This window comes from Camelus ferus, chromosome 2 (assembly GCF_009834535.1).
Source record: "Camelus ferus isolate YT-003-E chromosome 2, BCGSAC_Cfer_1.0, whole genome shotgun sequence".
NCBI classification, from domain to species: Eukaryota; Metazoa; Chordata; class Mammalia; order Artiodactyla; family Camelidae; genus Camelus; species Camelus ferus.
In genome coordinates this window covers 103,606,898-103,627,960 of record NC_045697.1, presented here as the reverse complement: position 1 = coordinate 103,627,960, position 21,063 = coordinate 103,606,898, and the positions used below count along the sequence as shown (strand labels likewise).

General features: G+C 44.5%; 1 protein-coding gene across 2 annotated transcripts in view; it reads left to right on the top strand.

Annotated features, from left to right (window-relative positions):
• SLC10A7 (solute carrier family 10 member 7) overlaps positions 1–20,556 on the top strand; it is a 223,498-nt gene extending 202,942 nt beyond the window's left edge. For both annotated transcript variants that reach the window (XM_032464468.1, XM_006187224.3), the window contains 2 exons: positions 15,663–15,808; positions 17,980–20,556. In XM_032464468.1, coding sequence (XP_032320359.1) covers positions 15,663–15,808; positions 17,980–18,009 — 176 coding nt within the window. In that variant the 3' untranslated portion in view covers positions 18,010–20,556. The remainder of the gene's footprint in view (positions 1–15,662; positions 15,809–17,979) is intronic.
• Positions 20,557–21,063: the final 507 nt, after the last annotated feature.

Genomic DNA, 21,063 nt, shown 5'->3' with positions numbered 1-21,063 from the left:
TTCAAAAAAAAAAAATGTAGATTACTGGGCCTTAACGGAGGCCTACTGATTCAGAATTTTTAAGAGTAAGACCTTGGAGCCTGATTTTGGTAACACGTTACAAAAAAGGGTATGATGCACACAGAAGTGTAAAAGTCACCATAGTCCATACACCCGTCATCACCTCGCCACTTCCAGAGACCCTGGCTCCCCCACCCCGGTTCTTAGGCAGGCGTTTGACCTGGCAGAGCGTTCAGTCAGATTTTGTGTGTGTGCCTTTTCACGATGGTGGGAACCAGTTGGAGCCAAGCTAGGTTGTTGAGGTTTTTTAAACTTTAGCCTGGCTGTGATGTACCCCACTTTTAGACACTTTTTATATCATCATTAGCCAAAATGAGATGCTTAGGACATAGAGGCTTATGACACACCACTAAGTACTGAAAAGATAAACAACAAAATCAAAAAACACACAAAAACTGAGTAGGTACTAGACCCTGATTTCTAGGACTCACCCACTTCATTCTATGACTTCATGGTCATGTCCAGGAGGGGTAAAAACCTGTACCCATTCTTCTCATCTGTGGTGGTGGTTCCCTTATTATTGCCTCCAAGTGCTCTCTTGAGTTTCCTTTGCATGGATCTGGTGAAAGCACGGCGTTTGGATGTGGAAGTAGGCCAGTGTTTCTCAAGGTATAAGCTAAGCAAAAGGAAAGCATCCATTTAGTGCCCATCATACCAAAAACTCACCCCCAAACTGGGGCTTTCTTCCTTTAAGACCGTGTCTTCCTGGCAAGCTGAGGCTTAAATTTAGGCATCTTTAAAATAATTTCAGAACACCTACTATTTGAAAGTTATCCTTATCTGAGTCCTTTTATGTGCCCCATCTTCTGAAAGGGGAAGTAACAGGCACACATTTCTTCGTTGTCCTCAAGCACGTCCTTTGCCACATCAGGAGAGCCGACAGCGGCCCGTTTCCCACTGCTCCCTATTCATCTCTGCACCCGTTGTCAGTTGCAGAGGGGATTGTCTAGTATTATTATCATTATTAATATTTAGAAAGTTTGCCTCTAGCAGTACTAAAATGTGCATCACAGAACAACAGTTGTTTTCTGTGTTTGAAGTGAAGAGTCTCACCCAGGAGATCTCCTTCACTTGAAGCCTCTACCTCTCAATCTCAGCTTGCAGACGGAGACTGATGAATAACAATCACTGTTTCAGAGTTGCATCTCTCCCATTAACTATTTGGCCATGCCTCTTCCCAGAAACCCCCTTAATGGAGCCAGATGCTATAAACCAGTTTGTGTGGATTTAATGTCAGCCATCTCCATGCAAGAATCAAGGAATCCACGGCTGTAGAATGAGGTGACACCCACGACCTCCTTGTGCCCATCTATAGTCCCATCCAAATGCCTCCAGCCAGATGTTAAAGTTAACTGCCTGTTTTTTAAAGCCATAGGGCACGCAGTAAGTTTTTGACAAGTTACCCTGGGGACAGAAGGAGGTATAAAATTGGACATAAGATCAATAGATTCCTGGGCCCCCGAGATCTTTGGGGAGGGTATAGCTCAAGGGGTAGAGCACATGCTTAGCATGCACGAGGTCCTGGGTTCAATCCCCAGTACTTTCATTAAAAAATAATTAAATAAATAAACCAAATTACCTCCCCCACCCCCCGATCCTGGGCCCACAGAAGCCAGCTCGTTTGGAAAGTCATCTGTCCTGAAGCTGGGCACAGTAATGGGATCAGAGCAGTGACACTTCCCACTGCCATTGCTGCAGTTTGCTCTCCGTACAAATACTCTCCCCTGTGTGCTGGTACTACCCTGGTGCTGCTACAGCAAGCTTTCTAAATATTCATATAATAAAAACCAAGTTCTCTGCAACTAACAGCGAGTGCAAAAATGTGCAGGAAGCCCTGGTGCCAATGAGAATCACTTACTTTATTCGCACGTTGGTTCCACAAGTGCATATTTAGTGCCTACTCTTTGCCAGACACTGTCCTAGGCCCTTAGGGCAGGCGGAGTTTGGGAGGGCGAGAGATAGCAGTGAACAAAACACAACAAAGTTCTCAGCCTTATCCAGCCTCCTCTCTAGCCAGGTTAAACAGACAAACACTTAGACACATGGTGCATCAGATGATGGGAAGTGCTGGGGAGAAGAAGAAAACCAGAAAGGAGGATGGGGAGTTCCAGATGGAGGTGGGGACCTTTAGGCTTAAAGGGGCTTTGGATCAAAGACTTGAAGGAAAGAGGGAGCAAGCCATGTGATAGTCAGAGGAAGGAGGTTCCCACCAGAGGGAACAGTGAGGGCAAAGTTGTGCTTAGCAAGTTGGAAGAAGAGGAAGGTGCCCGTGTTCAGGGAGCAGAATAAGCGAGGGAAGGGTTCTAGTGGATAAAAAAAAATGGGAGAGGAGTGGGTGGTATCATGTGAGGACCTGCCCTGATTGCAGAGGAGAGGGGAAGCTGGAGAGGTGTGAGTGGACAAGTGACAAAATCCAGCTTCCACTTGCTGGACTGGGCTTGGCTGGGTAGAAGGGCACAGTGGCGAGAAACAGGAAAGCCAGTTAGGAGCCTCGAATCCAGATGAGAGCTTAGGGTGCTTTGGTTAAAGGTAGTAGCGGTGGAAGTGGCGAAAAGCCTTGGATTCTGGTTGTATTTCGAATGCAGAACTCCTAGGATTTGCTGACGAATTGGATGTGGATGTAAGAGAAAGAGGAATCAAAGGTGAATCCCAGGGGTTCAGCCTGAGGGACTAGAAGGACGGAGCTGCCACTCACTAGACTGGATGAGATCACAGAGGGACAGATTTGAGCCGTGGGAGAGGAGTCCAGGGCAGATCAAGAGTTCCATCCTGAACATGTCAAGTTGGAGATGTCTTTTCAACATCCAGTGGAGAGCTGGCTTTATGAGTCTGGAATTCTGGTCCAGGCCAGAATTTTCAGTATATAGATGTTTGGGGGCTTGGGTTTTTTGTTTTTTTTTTTAAAATAGTGTTTCAATTTTCTTTTTAGAATTCTTTTATATATTTTTTTAATTTTTATTGAAGTCTAGTTGATTTACAATGATGAGTTAGTTTCAGGTGTACAGCAAAGTAATTCAGTTACATGTATACAGATATATATATTCTTTTTCAGATTATTTCCCATTACAGGTTACTATGAGATATTGAATATAGTTCCCTGTGCTATACAATAGGCCCTTGTTATTTATCTATTATATATATAGTAGTGTTTATCTGTCAGTCCCAAACTCCTAATCATCCTAATCATCCTTCCCCCCACCACCCCTTTCCCCTTTGGTAACCATAGTTTGTTTTGTATGTCTGTGAGTCTATTTCTGGTCTGTAAATAAGTTCATTTGTACATGTGGTTGTTATTTTAAGCTACTAGGCGGCAGGAGACCCCCGAGGGATGGGTAGATAGAGGAGAGAAGACCTCTGAGCACCAGGCCCTCAGGCACTCCTGGGTTAGGGAAGATATGAAATTACTTTGATAGTAAAATGATGTGAAATTTGAAATCAGCCAGACATACAAGCTAGCTAGCCTGTATTTTTCTCTTGTCTCACAAGGTTGAGGCGAACATTTGATCAGAGAGGAGACAGGAAGCCAGTTTGACACATTTAAAGGAGAAGGTTCTGATAGTCATAAGGCTCCTACTACGCGCCAGGCTCTGTGTTAGACGTGTGGGTTGCCATGTTATCTCATTTAATCTTCACCACAGCTCTGCGCAATAGCTCTTACTGATCCATTGTCCTCGCCAGAAAACCAAGCCTCAGAGAGGTCGAGTAACTCACCCGTTTCCACAGTGAGCACAGAGGTAGAGCCAGCGCACAATGAGTGGCCGTCTGTCTCCCTCCAGAAACATCCAGAGTCCTCCTGCTCCCCCTTGTTACCAGACCCAGCTTCTCAACCAGGCTTACGTTGGAATCACCTAGGAGCTGTGCAGAACTCTGCCTGGACCCTCCCCATACCTGTTACCTCAGAATCTCTCAGGATAGACCCAGGGGTCACAGTGTTTTGAAGCCACCCAGGTGATTCTGACGTAGCGCTGGCGCTGAGAACCGCGGCATCAGGCTACTTCCTGTGTCTGCACCTGCGCACGCTCCACTGCGCTCCAGAAAGGGTGCAAGGTAGGAGGACACCTGCTCGTTAGTTGATAAAATGGGCCACTTGTTTGTGCTGATTGGTGAAAACCACAGTTCTCTGCATTGTGATTCGATATGTTAAGTGTTCAGAGTTTAAAAAAAACCAAGGGGCTTAGAAAAACCTCATGGTTTCCAGAAATACCAGGGGTTTTATTTGTTTTTTTTTATTTTCTTCCTTGGCCTAAAATTCTTCTAAATGAGGTCTTAGCTCCCTGATTTTTATATCATTGAAAATAAATAAAAGGCAGGAGTAGATTAGCAGGATACCATCTAGCCAAGTTAAACCACAGAAACGTATCTGTCTTTTTTAAGAGAGATGGATTTAAGGACAAATAACTCTGATTTCTAATCCCCAAATCAAAACTGCCTTGTTCTTTTGTGTCAGAAGACGGCTCTTCTATGGCTTACATTTATTGTATACACGGTACCATTAAGAAGAAAATTACCACAGAGGGTGATTAGTGGTCATGGTGACAAAACCAAAAATGTGTGTTAAAAATAATTAATATGCATTTGAGTCATGTTTACTCACATTTACTACTTAACTAAGGTTTGGACGCTTTTGGGAATTTCCACTGTCCATTGATAAGATTGTGACTGCAGAATCTTCCAAGAAAACAGAGTTCAGGGTATCAGAAGCTGTGGCAGAATCCTTGAAAATGTGTCTCCTGCTCATCATCCTTCTCATTGGCTCGGACTTGAAGAGTTCAAGTGTTTTTCCTTCATTTATATAAAAACACATCTTTAAAAAGTCTGTAAACCTAGGCGAGGCTTTTCCAGAGCCAGTCAGATGGGGCCAGTTCTGTGCTGGGGACCATGTGAAATCTATTCCGATGACCTTGGATTTTCATCGTATGAAATTCTCATTCTATTTTTGATGTTTCGCATCCTGTGATTGTGAACACCAGCCAGATTTTCTCTTTGGAAGACAAACGACTCTCCCCTCACAGCCCAGCAAAGGAAAAAAGTCATCTCCCTCCACTTCCTTCCCACCTGGCTCCATAAATATGGCGACCCCCTCCCGGAAGCCACAGCCAGCATCCGAATAGAGGCTCCCTGGCTCCACGCTGTAATGCATTCTCGAATTCCCTGGCTGCTAATTACTCCTACAATGCTGTCAGACAGGTGAGGCTGTACCTAATCTTCCAAGGCAGAAACCTTCAGTTGGTAGAGTTAAATGTTTCATTGTCAGCATCTGGTGAGCCGGCCCAAGCCATTCATTAAACATCTTTTCCAATCAGACCGTACCTGTTTCAGAACAGAAATAACACCAGCTGCTCATTTTGGTCTTTTCTCGCCTCTGTATTGAGATAAAACTTTCAGCGAATCGGTAGGATGACAGCCCAGGTTACCAACGGCTACAACACAATCTTTAATTTTCCTAATGGGCTCAAAATGGTCAGAAAATGGTCATCAGCCAACTTTCATTCAGAGCGAGTCAAGGCCACGTAAGCAGCTTTGTTGAAAGGTGGGCCTCCCTCCTTCGCAGCACTTTCTCGTGTGAATATTAAATTCCTGCCGTTGTCACCCTCCATTATGGTGTGTTAATATTATCAAGCATCTCTTATCCCTCGGGTTCCTGAGTCCTCTCACAGATTACCATTTTGGGCGGGTAGTGTGGTAGACGGCACCGAATACAGGAGCCCGCCTGTCCGTATTCACATCCTAGCTGTATCCTGTCGCTAGCTGTGCATGGATCTTGGCGAGACCTTTATTCATCTGCTGCCTCAGTTTTCTCATCTGAAAAATGGAGATTATAACAGTAGCCTTACTCACATCGTAGATGTGAGGCGTGAGTGAGTCCCTGTTTGCACACTCTCATAGTAGTGCCTGACCCACCATGAGCCCTGGATAATTATTTTCTACAATCAGTGTTCTGTATACCAATGTACAAATAAGGCCAAAAATGTCCATGAACCCCAAATAGGGCTTCTGAAGTCCTGCATCAGGTGGGATGGCTGAAAGACTAAAACATGAACGCTGCTCTTTTTTCCTAAAATTTGATTCCTAGAAAGATTGTTCCTTTCTCTTAATAATGGTCTCAAGACATTCTAGTTGGCAGCCTTGTTCATTTACCTGCTCTTTCAAGCCTAGCCCTCCCTTTTGGATAAAGGGAGGTATATTTTTATATATTATTATATTCTGTGTTTTTAAAATATAGTATATTTTTGAATTCTGGTTTTGAAACGTGAAGGAAGGATAAATCTCTTAGGAAAGTTCTACACAAACATCAATTTAGCACAGCTAAATAGCTCCTGACCACACCAGGAAAGAAGTCAGTTGAGTTGTAAAGTCTCCCTAACTGTAGAGGGGAGGGGTGGCGGGAGAGCCCCCATCAGGACAGCAGAGGGGATGTTTGAGTCCAATGTGTGAAGCATGTTTGCTGGCATCTCCTGTGTGGATTTCCAAGTGTCCCTGTCCCTCTTGTGTGCTATCTACAGAGATAACCATAGGACGTTTTTGAAGCCCCAGAGGTTGGAAGTTAAAATTCCAGTTGTACTTATCTGTTAAACTGATACAAGGTTGTCCTATTTTTCTGCCAGAGGTCTAGCCAAGGGGGTTGTTAGCCGTCCTGGAGCCGCTGCTGTTGCCTTTGTGTTCAGCGATTTGGAAATGCCCTAGTCCGCGTGGGTTTCCGGAACCTACCACTGGGACACAGAGAAAACTGGAGAGCTCTTATTTGCATATATTATTTAGTTGTAGCTCACTTTGGATGACTCTCTTGAGAAAAAGGACAAAAATCTTTTCTTCTGTGTCTCATAAAGCAACCATAGAGGTCTTGATGCTGTGTGGCCGTTTTCAGTTATGGATAGAATGACATGGAAAGAACAGGGAAGCAAACACAGTGTAAATCATTGGCCAGGCAAAGGCAGCCCAACCTGCATAGTGAAATACATTGGAGAATTTGTGCAGAAGACGAGTCACTTAGATGGAAGTGAATGAGAGTGGGTCACATGGTCCATGACCTCCTGTCACCCTTCCTAACGGGATCTGCAGGGAGTGGACTTGCCAGTCTTTGGAACATTCCAGATGGTTTCAGGAGAAGTTCTAGAATAGCCAGAATTACAGGCAGAATGTAACTCTGGGGCTGAGCAGGCTAAACATCATGTGGCCACCACCCAACAGGCCACACCTTGGGATGGCCCTGGCCATATCTCGCAGGTCTCCCTTGGATGGACAGCAAGCCGAGCCATCCTCATCAACCCAGAAGTGGGCGGCCTGCCTTTTTACGCACTCTAAAAAAGAGACACAAATAAGAATAACCCAAATATTCACTGAATCCATTTTGCCCAACATCTATTTTCCTAGACAGCAGTGCTGCGCTGCCTTCCTCCCTGGCCTGGGCTGTGACCGTTGCTGGGCGGAGTCCGCGCTTTGCCCGGCTCTGGCACAGGGCCGGCCGCCTTCCCTCCCCAGTCAGTAAGAGCATGAATTCCATGAAGGCAAGGGGTGGGTGGGTGCCCGTTTATTCACTGCACCTGGAAAGTTGTCTGAAGACTTACTACTTGTCAGACATTGAGTATTGTTTCACTTACTGTTTATTAAGGAAAAAAAAAAAACCTACAAAGTAGGTTCATTTTACAGATGTGAAAACTGAGGTTAAATAACTTGCCCAACCAAGATAACAGGTGGTATGTGGTTCACATGAGATTCCAACCCAGGGTTCTCTGCATCCTGTATTTGGCTTGTTAAGGGCCACATTGTACTGCCTTGCACAGGCTACTGGAAATAATAAATTATAAACTGCGGCATGAAATGACAGCTATCGTACTGAAAATTAGCTTGCTTCAGGATCATCCTAGCTGAAAGCCTTTTCTAATCAAATTCCAAAACTGTTGTTGTACTTTATAATGGCAACATTTCGTATTCTAGAAATGGCATATAATTGCCCCTTTGTTTAGTAATTGAGATTAATCAGTGCCAGTGAGTTTGACTTTCTGTGACTATTTGTCTCTGAAGAGAAAGATTGTGTGTGTGTGTGTGTGTGTGTGTGTGTGTGTGGTGGGGAAGGGGACACAGATTGGCATTTAGTGATGCCGGAAAAGAGTGGCTGCATCCCCCTCACGGTGACTGCCTTCCGGGATTACATTATGGTGGAGGCCATCTATCCCAATGACTCTTAAAGGCAAATATGGGCTTTTAAACTGAGAGATTCATTACAAAGAAAGAGAGAGAACTCAAAAAACAATGTGTAGGACATTTAGATAGTAAAATTATGGATGTTTCTAACTAAGAACAAACTAAACAAAAGTGGGAAATCTCCATGACGACTAAAGAGAGAAGCAACTGGAGTCCAGATTTGCCAGCAGCTCTCTCCAGAACTCGCTGGAAAGTCTGAGAAGGCATTTAAATGGAAAACAAGCCATGTGAATTCAAGCGAATGAATCTTTGAAAGACAGGAAATCATCCAGGTGACTGGAGTACACTATCTCTTAGCAAAGTGGGAAAGTAAGAGTAATATTCAACTTCCAAAGACACAAAGGGTGTTTTTTGATATATTTCCTGTCCTACTCCACAATTAATCCTCACTTCAAATTCTGGATTCCTTGGTCAGCCCGGTTTCTTTCCTTCCTGCCATATCGAATATATTTTTCTCCTATGAAATACAGCCCTCTCCCAGAGGGGGTGTGAACGATTCCTTCACAGTCCAGTAAAGCAGCAACTAGTATTTGTTCCTGTCCTGTCTGTTTCACTGGGAAACATTGCTTTAGCGCCTGTTCGTAAATAATCAGTCATTTACGTATTAAGGACCAGTCCTGTGCTTAAACACTGCAGGAGATGAAAAGTATAAGATTTTGCCTAAATTCAGGGGAAAACAAAACCTACACAAAAGAAAATAAAGACAACATAAGGAAATGCTAAATTATGGGCTACACCTAGGAAGAGAGGTGTATCTTCAAAAGAGGAAGAAACCAGTAGGGAGGCCGCCTTCACCGTGGAGGAGAATGGAAGCTGAGCCCAAACGAACCCATAGGATTAAGTCATCTAGAGAGAAGGGACAAGATCCAGGAAGGGCTCAGCTTTTACAGAGACAGGAAAGTGCTAAGCCTGAATCATGACAGCAATTGGCATCTGAGAATGTGGTTTAATGGAGTTAACATAGGTTAGTGTTCAGAAGTAAATAGACTGTGGTCTAATTCTGCCTCTGCCACCTAACAGACGCATGATGTCAGGCAAGTCACTTAAGTGCTCAAAACCTCAGCTTCCTCCTGTTCAAATGGGAAAATTGCCACCTACTTCCTAGGACTCTTGTAAGGATTAAATGAGATAATGCAGGCAAGGTACTTACAAAATGGCGGAAGTGGCGACTGTTCTTGACTGACGTTGAAGAGGGAGAGGATTTGATGAATGGGCGCTGGAAAGTCATTGTAATTCTTGAGCCGGGTATTGGCTTTAATTAATGTGGGTTGTAGGAAGATTAATCTAACTGTGGTTTGCAGGATTGATGAAGGGGAGAGTCTGAAGATGGGGTTATGTCAGGAGGCGGTGAGACTAATTCGGCTTGATCTTAGGAGGGACTGAATTAGGAAGGCAGCAGTGAAGACGGAGGGAGGAGGAGAATGCTAGATGGAGAAGAGCAGTCTCCAGAATGTGGTGACTTGATCTACAAGTAGAAAGACAAATGGGCTTAGTCACAGATGAGCTGCAAACTTAGAGTTGTAGAAACTGGGCAGGCCGGTGACGGAAGGGGTGACACTGGCTGTGCCACACTCACCCCTTGGACAGGGGACAGATGAGGTGATCGGGGCAAGAGCTACAGGAAACAGGCCCCGGGGAGGCAAGGGACCTTGTCTGTGTTAATCTCCTTACATCCTCAGGCACCGGGCACAGCAAGTCACGTGCAGCAAAGGCCCTCAAAGTATTTTTTGAATGAATGAATGAAAAAAATGAATAGATGGTGAGAACATTGTGTATCTACAAGTAAGTAAACTCTGAACAATGCTATAAAGTCGATGGTTTTATATGGTGAACAAAAGAGCAGCCTTCAGTGGGAGATATATAAAGCTCCATATTTAATCTAGGAAGACAAATGTCTGTTTCTCAGGGAAAAATTTAAAACTGTCCATCCAATAGAAACTGGTAACTGTTGAAACTTGAGCACCGATACAAAGGGAATTTTCTAATTCAGGGACTATAAAATAAACATATTTAAAACGGGGGCGGGGGAAACCTTGCTCTTGGACGTATTGTTTTATCCTCTCCATCCTGGGTATAGGATAAAAGAAACCCCTTACTTGCTTGTTAGAAGAAGAAAGCTCTCACTTGAAGTTCCTACTTGGCAGATGTCAGTTGAAAGCCCTGCTTATGGAATATGCCGCCGTGTCAAACTCTGTTGGATAATTTTAGACGAATGTGTCATGTGTGACATGGGACCGTGGCACGCTGCACATGAGTGATTTCCCCAGTGCTCGGATCAGGTAGCAGCGCTCAGGGAACGCACTCTTCATCTCTCCACACGGTGTCCTTGCAGAGCAGAGGGGGAAGGCTTTTGGTGGAAATTACTTTAGTCAGAAAAAGAATCCATTTACAATATGCGCCTTCTAACATCTTTCAGACAATGCATTGTATTAAAGAGGCATTTTTTGATTAATGTTTTATAAACATTTTTCAGCATGACAGCTTAAAGTCCCTGTAAAATTGTAAATGCGTGCGTAGTGTTCACTTCCATAAAGTCAAACGCCAGCTCATAAAGTCTCGTCGGATCCTGTCAACCGTGGTGACACAGAATCAGTACCTGGGAGCATTAAAATTAATTTGCTTCATTTATATTACCGCCGTGATAGCAAGATGAAAAGAGGCCTATATTTAAATTTTACTTGAAAAAGAAAACTCTTTCGAGTAAGTTTGTTTGGTTTTTTAAATTATGGCTTTTTTTTTTTGGTCTCTAGTTAATGAATGTAGGGGAGAGGGGGTGTCTGCCTGCACAGTAACTTTATGATGGGAGCTGGAAAATCACAAATCCACTCATTCTGTGCTTTCCCTTTGTAAGCGCTATGAGATGTTCAGAGGTGAAGAGGAAACAGTCGCTGACCCTAAGAAGCTTACAGCTTAGTAAGGAAAACAAACACACACACACACACACACACACACACACACACACACACACACACACACACACACACACACACACACACACACACACACACACACACACACACACACACACACACACACACACACACACACACACACACACGGCAGGCAGTGATGATAAACGCAGCAAATGCTAGGCTGGAACGCGCCCCGGGCGGGTAAGCCTATAGTAGACGGAGTCATGGGACATCAAGGATGCCTTCCCAGAGGAGGCGAGCTGGGAACTGAGGGCTAGAAGAATGGTCAGGTCAAGAAGTGCGTGCCGAGCATTCAGGGCAAAGGGGCTAGTGTGGGAGCCCGAGAGGCCCGGAGAGGAGAGGCGAGCCCTCCAGAGCCGGGGTGGGAGCGGGGATGGGGAGGAGGGGGCACAGCGCTCTTCATGGTGGAGCTCGGAGGTAGCTGAGGGGAAGACCAGTGAGACAGAGAGGGATTTTGTACTCACTCTGGTCGCGGAGTGGAAAATCGCTTGCTCAGGATAAGACTAAAGGCAGAGAGACTGGTTTGGGGATGGCGTGGGGAGCACAAGAGAGAGCTGACAGTGCCCTGAAGGAAGGTTAAGGGGAGGTGGGAGTGGTCACAGACGAGCCAGGGAGTCACTTTAGCGAGGGCTGTGTCACTTCCCGCTCTCGTCAAGCCTCGCCCTGTCACTGTTCAGTGAGTGCTAACTGAATGAATGAGCAGGTGACCCAGTGAATTATTAAAAGAATGCGTGAAGAGGATGGAAGGGTGGTGTATTGCACGGGCTTCTGGGAAAAGCGGTGTAGCCGATTTTCTCTGACTTGACTTGAAGATCAAATTTTGCCAAATTCATGGCCAGGTGACAGAAATCGCAGTGTGGTGAGGGTGGAGGCTCTCGCAGGCTTCCAGACTCTCTCTGTTGTATTTCCGGTGTTTGTCCGTATAGTGCTGGAAACACAGCAAAGATGCCCTAGAACAGAGATAGTAAACTCACTGCTCCCAAACGGTCGCCCTGGGGCTTGGAGATGTGAACTCCCCCTCCGCTTCTCCCAACCTCTCTTTCTACTCTGACCCTCGAGGAAATTAAAATGTACTGAGTGGAAGCTGCTGATTTGGGGCCGGGAGGGCAGGTGGGGAAGAAACTGAAGGAAAGCAGGGGGAAAGAAAGGCTGAGATAAACCGGAGATGGCGGAGAAGCTAATAGTGGAAAAGGACAGTAGATAACCGAGTGACTGAAGTGTAAGGCAGAGTTTCAGACTGAGGGGACATTAAGGTTCCCAAAACGAATAGCTTGACTTGAAGCTCTGGGGTCCCTTCCCCCACTGAGGGACCTGCTTGTCGTGAGTCCCCCACGTGTGAGTGACAAGCAAGGACACGGCGGAGGGACTTGGGCCCTCATCTCTGGAAGCTAAGTTTTTCTCTCTGATGCTGTTTCCAATCATACTTTTAACATGAGTCCTTGGGAGTGGAGGTGATAGGAAATCTGATTAACAATGAGCAGGGAGACACTGCAGGCACATGAAGTGGTGAAGAGAAATCCATGTTTAACTGGACAAGTGTCTACAGCAGCGGCGGGTCATGGTGGAGCCCTCTCTTCCAAACGAGGTGGATGGCTGGACGACGGAGACGAGGTGGATGGCTGGATGACGGAGACAAGGTCAGATGAGAAGAGGGCCTCTGTTGTCAGGGCGAGTCAGGCGAACAAACCACCCCTTAAGTACCGGGACGGTTAAACAGTGTTGGAAAACTGGAAAGAGGGAAGGGGACCTTGTGGAAACCAAGCAGTAAGAACTGCAGGAAGTGGCTGGAGCTGGGGAAACAAGGGGAAGAAACTGGGCTTCTCAGGAATCTAGAAGTTTGGAGAGGGCCCAGTGGGATCTCCGAGGGGCACAACGGGCTGTATCCACTGGAGCCCCCTAGAAGGCGCTGTTGCTGCGGGAAACCCCAAGCACCTCCTTCTGCAGCCTTCCTCTAGCACCCCCTGTTGGCGGAACCGTCTAGGGAGCCTGCTGATCGGGAGCATTGATGTTTGCAACGCCCCAGCGCCTTCAGTGAGCCGTGTGCGGGACGGTGTGTCTGAAGGTGAGAGCTAGGAGCTGACGAACTAGCACAGGGCCAGAAGAGAACTGCATACCCATTGATACCAGGGTTCAAAGAAGGTCGAAGCTCACTTGTATACTGGAAGCTTCTTGAGGGCAATGACTTAGCTACGTCTTGGCTCCGTCTGTCAATCGGGGGTTCCCTTCCCTCTACTGGGGTAGGCCTAGCGGTGATTACTGAGCTCCTCGCTGAAATCACAAGAGCAGCCCGGTGTGAGGTCCGCCGCCCCTGGGAGTGCTTCTGGGAGGGGCCTGAGGGGAGTGTGTCCCAAAGGGACTTCTGAACTAGAAAGCACTTTGTAGACCAGGCCCTATTCTGCTTAATGAAGCCACTGTCCCCGTGGAATCTTGAACTGAAGACCTTGGGGGCCTTGACTTTACCTGACACAGAGAACTGGAAACCCGGGTTGCCTGGCTTAGTCAAGGCTCCATCACCTGCGACAGTTTTCGGACTCCTAGGTGTTTCGGTCTCCTCCTGAGTGAAAGGGAGCAAACGGTAGTTTGCCTCAGCCCCCCAGCGGTGCTGTCAGTTTGTAAGGGAGAGCGCTTGACGGCACCTGACAGCTAGTAAGCGCTCACTGCACACGAACCATTATCATCCTTGTTAACTGCTATCTTTGTGGACCGAATTCATCACACTATAGCGAATTGCTGATGTCCCTTGCATTTAGATACCTTGTGTATCTTGCTTATTGGAACATCTGCCCTATGACCAGATCTGTGAGCTTGCTGGCATTTGCTGAAGGATGACGCAGCCTGCTTGAGTTGAGCCGAAAAAGCGTAACTCAGATGATTTAGCCTAGCAGCCATGGCCCTTGAATTATCTGAGCAGAAACCCCTGGTCAGATAATTTTGAGAGACAAATCCCTCCATATTTCTATCATTTGCTCCCCTTTGCCCTACTATGACTCCACCCCACCCGCAACTTCTTTACATCATCCCTTTGGGCCAAATAACCTTTCCTGGAAGCAGGAGGGGAGTGTATGTTCAGGTCCTGTTAATTTCTCATCGGAATAACTTTCCGGCACTATAATATTAGATACTGCTTTTCAGCTACAAATGGATTAAGCATTTTATTTTCAGAAAGAAAGCTCCTCTGTTTCTTAGACATAAACTGTAAAACTCTAAACACGTACGTTTGAAGCTTCGAGAGAGACATTGGGAAGAGTTAAGCATTTGCAGTTTATGGCGATGAGATGTGAGGCTGTGAAAAAGAAAGCAGCCGTGAAATACATGTTTGCATAAAGGTTTGAAATTTATTAGAAGGTAAAAATAATTGAAAAAGCAGAGTATTCCTCACCGGGTTATAATAAAAAGTTATTTATGTGCCATCACTGCGTGTATTTAGGACCCTGGGTCCTTTTCAGTGGCTTTTCTCAAAGAAACAAAGAGGAAGCTACGCTTTTAAAGCCATGCAGTTGAAAAAGCCAGCACACACACACAGCTGTTCTGACAACTGGGCCATCTTAAAGCAACTGGTGATACTAGCCAGTGTCTGAATTCTGTTACAGAAGCTCAATAGGTATGCACGATAGGCAGCTGCTTACAAAACAGACGTACCTAGCCCTGGGTATAATAGAATGGTAGACTCAGAAGCAGTATTCATTTATCTGAGTTCCATTAAGGCCTTCACTGTGGGGTTTAATCATTCAGCACAGGTTTTAGAATTCACCTACTATACACAATATTGCATAAAGTGCTGTGGGATTCTTGGCCAAAAGAGAATGTGCAGTGCGGGAGGGTATGGCTCAAGTGGTAGAGCACATGCTTAGCGTGCACGAGGTCCTGGGTTCAATCCCCAGCACTGCCTCTAAAAAATAAATAAATAAATAGACCTAATTGCCTCCCCTCCACAAAAGAAAAAAAAAAAAGAGAGAGAGAGAGAGAGAGAATATGCAAGGCTTTATTAATGCCATTTGGCTAAAGTACCCTCCTACTTATAGCCATATATATCATACATTATCTGACCATATCCTTTCAGCCCCAAAGTGAACTTTGGGGGCTTTGAAATGGTGCCTCCTTAAAGACTAACAGAGTGTTTCACCACTAAGCAAGAAAAGATCCAGCTTTAACTGCTACCTTACTAATATTCCTCAGCTTTCTGAGAGCAACTCTATTCCTCACTATCTTCTAGTGCTAGAAGGCTGCTAACTGGCAGTGAAAGTTTTTGGTGCCCTCAAACACTGACCAGTGTTAATCTGTTCTAGGTAGAGCTCAGAGCTTTATGTAGTGAAAGGAAGATGGAAAGATTTGGTGACTTGTTTTAGTTCTGTGAATCCGCATGGGAGAAAGATGGTGCATTCCAAAGCCCAGTTTTAATGGTGTACTTCTTTAATTTGATGACAGACTGAATTTGCCTCTAGCTTTTCTGTCTTCTTTGTTCCTCAGGGATTCCGATGCTGAAGATCGTGTTTGCCGGCCATGAGCACCTCTCTTTAATAGCCGTCCCCTTGCTCATCTACCACCCAGTGCAGATCCTTCTGGGAAGTGTGTTGGTGCCAACAATAAAGTCTTGGATGGTGTCAAGGCAGAAGGTGAGACTCTTAGAAGGATCTTATTTGGATCCCAGTTGGACTGAAACACTGTTTCTGAACCTTAGCTGTTCAGACACTTTAACTTTTGCTAAACTAACCTTGTTCTCAAGTACATAGTTTCTTAACTAAACACAATAATAATGGTGCATTGACCCATTTCCATTTGAACAGGAAGGCTGAGAGTTAATTGTTCTATATTGATACAAAAGGACAATTATACTTGAAATGCAGTTTTTAAAAGCCCTTTTTAATTTGCACATAGTGAAGGGCATGTTGCAGTGGAGGAAAGGTTCAGTAAATATACTCAAAATACATGCGCCCCTTCACTCGGGTGCACACCGTCTTTCCCCACCCAGTCATCCGTATGTGTCCTGATTTCACACGCCTTTCTAAATATGAGAGCACCTGGATTTATCTAGAAGGCCGACTTTATTTTTAATTTTCCAGACATATCACAGCTTCTTTGTACTGCCAAGCTGTGTGTTTGGGAATTAAAAAATAAAATTTCAGTAGCAGGAGAGGCCACACAGTGATGTCAATTTCACCACCCCTGGCTCAGAAGTCGTGTGACTTACTTGATATCTGCGGATTTGATTTCCTAAACTATCAGCCAAAAGAAAACAAACTGAGTGATTCTACATGCAGCACAGACCACGGAGGGGCCCATAGAGCTGGGCTCCTTCCCAGCGGCTGGGGTCTTACGAGGCTTCTTTCAGCCTGTTCACAAGGTGGCGACTGTCGTCAGGATGGGGTAAGAAGCGGAGACAGCGAGTGACAAAGCGCCCGCGTTGCGTCCTCAGTGTCCTGAAAACGGAATAGCCCCACCACCACCTTTGGAGCTCCGTGTACGCTAAGCCCATCCCAGCCATTACCAGGTTCAGAGGGTGGACCCTTGAGCCAAGTCTGCCACCTTCTCATCACGTGACCAGGGGCATGTGACTTCATTTCTCTGCACCTGAGTCCCTGCCACACAAAGACAGATGATCACATCTACTCTTCGGAGTTGTGGAGGATTATGTGGCAGGCGTTTGACAAAAGCTAGCTTACAGAATCACTGTCATCGTCACTGACGTTCATTATTTTCTACAGCACTGTCTCTAGCAAACTCTGCCATCCCCACTGAACATGTAGGAGAGGCCCAGAGAGCAGACAGCGTGCCCAGGGCTGTGAGTGACTGAGCCAGTGCTGGAGTTAGGACTTGAACCCTGGTCTGTTTGCCCCCCAAAATCTTTCCTTTACAGCACAATGATGCTCCAAACAGAAATACAACATTGCTTGTAGAAGGAGAGCCCTGGGTCCCCAGAATCCTACCTGAGAAGGTAGCCATCCAGCACCTTCACTCATTTTGTTATTGAACAAAGCATTGGTGATCACCAGTCTGTGCTGGGTACCACTCCAGGCCAAGGTCTTCCCACTCAGAGTTGGTAGAGGAGCAGTTTAGTAACTTCTTTCTTTGACTACTGATCCCCTTTGCATACTCCCATTTGTATTTATGCTTGTGTTTATCCATGTGTACGTGCATGAGATGCCAGAACTTACATGTAGAAATTTTGACAAGGAATGAAGAAAATTATTTGAAAATCCTAATTCCCCATCGATGATACGCAGTCATCGTGAACAGCCGATTAATCAGAAGGAAATTTTCTCCTAAATGTTTAAAGGCTCTGAAATTTCTCCTACAAAGGAATAGAAGCGTTTCCAAAAAGGAAACTAAATTGGACAACACCGTTCATTTTCGCCTTGCACAGAAACCACTCCAGATCAGGGGACCACTGGCTAATGTAGAATAATCCAGGAGGCTTGGAATATTTGGCCATCCCATTTGGCCACAAAAATAAATACAAAGTGTCCATGATAAGGGCATCCATGATGGTCTCCTCTGCTTTACAGACAGTGCTGATTGAGGTCCACGGCCACCGCCTAGTGCACTGCGGACGGTCTGGTAGCCATGCTGGGCGGGGGGAGATGTGAGGTCTGCAGGCCAGTGAGGTCGGCCAGGGTTGGGGGCGGATCTATTTGGATCCAGGGGTTTGGAGCGTTGGTTATATAATGCTGTCTGGGTGGGCCTCTCCTTTCCTTCCCGTAGCATAAATTATCTGGTGTTAATTGATGCTTCCACTTTGCTCATGGATACCGTCCAACTCTGAACGTCATGTTTTCCTTTCTTGTAGGGAGTGAAGTTGACGAGGCCAACAGTATAACGCAGGAGGCACTCTTTACGCGGCGATGTATATATGTACAGGATTGTACAGACACACTGTTCCGAAGACTTGTATTTGTGAATGTTGCTTCGATGCATATTTTATTTTTTTACACAAAAATATGATATAACTGTTTAAGTGCCTTAAAATGTACTTGACGAGAGCGTTATTCACAAGACCTACTTTGTGGGTTCCTGCCAGGGGTGGTACAGTATTTTGGAGTTGTTTCTTTTTTTCTTTTTTTCCTAAGGCAGGAAATAGTCATCATAAGTGACAAAAAGCGAACATGCTTTCCTTGTACCACCTTCCGTGCAGTGCCGCTCTCCCCTAGTTACTGTATTGTTCGAAATGAGGTCACAGCATTAGGAAAACGCCCTTCTGGTGACAGTGAAAATTTCCAGAGTCTTATTCATGGATACTTTGATTCACCATGCGATTCTTTTTTCCTGCAACTGTGACATGCCTCTTCCTTATCAACCCAGCAGGGGTCATAGATTGGATAGATGCTGAAAAGCGTAAGCTATCTGCATTTCTTGACATCACTTTTTAAGACATTCCTTCAAATAGCTTCCACACAGAAATTCCTCAATTCCATTATAAGAGATTGCTATATGTCTGAAATTTGTTATAAACTGCTTCACAGAAAGGGTCTGATGTTTGAGGTATGAGTTAACGTTATGAGTAAAGTTTTAAGATAAATTGCAGGATCTGGGTTTCAGGATTTTCAAGATTATATTTCAAATGTTTTTCCTTATTCTTCCATAATTTCTTTCTTACCTGTTTTCAAACACGCTTGCAAATTCGTAACAGCCAAATGTGAGACACAAAAATGTCACAGTCAGTTTGAGAGCAGCAACATTAGTGATGGATTATGTTCACAGCCCGCAACTGAGACCAGAGTGTTTCTCCTGTTACACGGAGGCGCTGAGTGTGATCTCCCCTCTAAGCCAGAAGCAGCCTGTTACGTACCTTGAATTAAGCACACTTAAGGCATTTGGGACAAGTTATTAAGGAGCATTTCCTTGGTGGATTTGACAAATGTTTGCAACACTTTCTTAAAAAATTAAATCACATCGCTCTCATGAAGAAATGAAAATATAAAGGTCATAGATGCAAACAAATGTTACAGACACACATTCTGTCTAGCTAGATGGAACGAAAAATAGACACAGAAAATGCAAAACCATTCATGAACCAAAATATCAAGCCAAATTAGTTCCCAGTTGGGCATCAGCTTTCCGCAGAGTATTCAATGTCTGCTTCTACTGTAGCTGGAAGAGCTTTCACGACCCAAATAGAGAGGGAACAAAAAAGCAATATATAGAAATAAGGGAACACTGTTTCCTGCACACCATTCTGTCACAGCCCGTCTACGTGTCTTTTCTTGATTTGACAGATGATATTGGCATCCCAGGTCACACAGAGGCCACCCCTACATCTTCAGCAGCTATTTTGTTGTTTTCTCGACAAAAAAAAAAACCACATCTTAGAAACTTACGAAGTTTATCAGTAGCATAAATGCACATGATTACTCCCAGCTCTCATCTTGTGTTGCTTCTGACTTATTTCCATGTCATCGAGCCTCCTAAATCCCACAAGAGTTAGCCTCGGTGTAAGTTTGAAGGCGAGTGCCAGACCCTGCAAAAATCTCTGCTCAGCAGGCTTGTTTGTCATGAATTCCTATTGTCAGGATTTCACTTGCGTCTACAACTACAGTAGGTTTGCTTGATTCTTCTGATACTTAACATATGGAGCACAGAACGGTGTTCATTTTTGTTCCTACAGGCTTCTTTGAATTTCAGAATAAATGGAATTGTCTGTCTGAGCTATCATAAAAATCTCCTCCCTAGCATTAGAATACTGATTGTTTTTCCCCCCCAACTTATCTACCTCTATTATCTGACACCTCCAGTAGGTGTGATTATGGGATAAAATTCAACCGAAAATGCTACAATGTTCTGTCTCTTGCTTTAAAACAATGTGTTTTGTTTTCAAATAATCTTCTTTACATAGTGAATTTTGGTGGCTCTATTGATATGTTTATGCCTGTTTCTCTTTTTACACAAATACTGTGTGTATTTTTCCATAAAGAGCAAAAAAAAAAATAAAATCAAAATTTATTTTTAATTCATGCTTACTGGGATTTAATTATTCATATCTCAAGATATGTCCTTATCTTTATGCACTATTTTATGCATTTGTTTTGTCTAAATGTATTTATGAAAGAAATAGATTATATTTATGTTTGTTCATTTTTCCACCTGGATTTTTTATTTTTAAATGGTTGTTATGAAATTTGATTTTTTTGAATGGGTGTTCATGTTCATCTTTTCATATGCTCTTTTCTAAGTTTTAAAATTTTGTGGGTTTTTCTGTTGAATTCTTCCTTATTCTGGTTAAAAATAACACACCTCTGGCTAATGTTCAGTGTTTATTTATGCTAAATACCAAATTTTTTCAAAAGGGTTGGTGAAATAATGAAGTGGATTATTTATGATGAATGGAAGATAAAAATAATTCTGTGATTAAACAGAGATGTTTCAGAAATCACAAGGGAACCTGTGGCTCATTTTTAACCTGAATTCAGATGCACGTGTAATGCCTTCCAGGCATCTATAGCCTTCTCTTGATTCGTTCCGATCCTCTTCTATTATTTGTGGTTAACTGGACGTAAGTGTCATAATCTTCCCAAGTATCCATCTCAATAACTCCACTCCACCATCATGATAGAATCCAGAACTAGCGCTTGCTTGTTAGAGACTTTCTCTGCATCAGAGTTGAGGACCAAACTAGAAACATACCCAACAAAGGGGCAGAGTTTAGGTGATCTGAGTTTTAGCTACCCTTGTCAAATTTTTCAAGAATAGGAAAGATGAAACCTTAGAATGCAGAAGCTGTTGCCAAACCCAGAATTTCCTGATGAGCAAGTTGCCTTGGGTAGAATTCCGTACCTTTCTGTTCTTGTTTTGCTGTCTTGGTTTAACAATCCTCTTCTCCCTGGAAGGCTGACAGGAATGTCGCCTCCTCCAGGAAGCTTTCCTGCTCCGCCAGCCA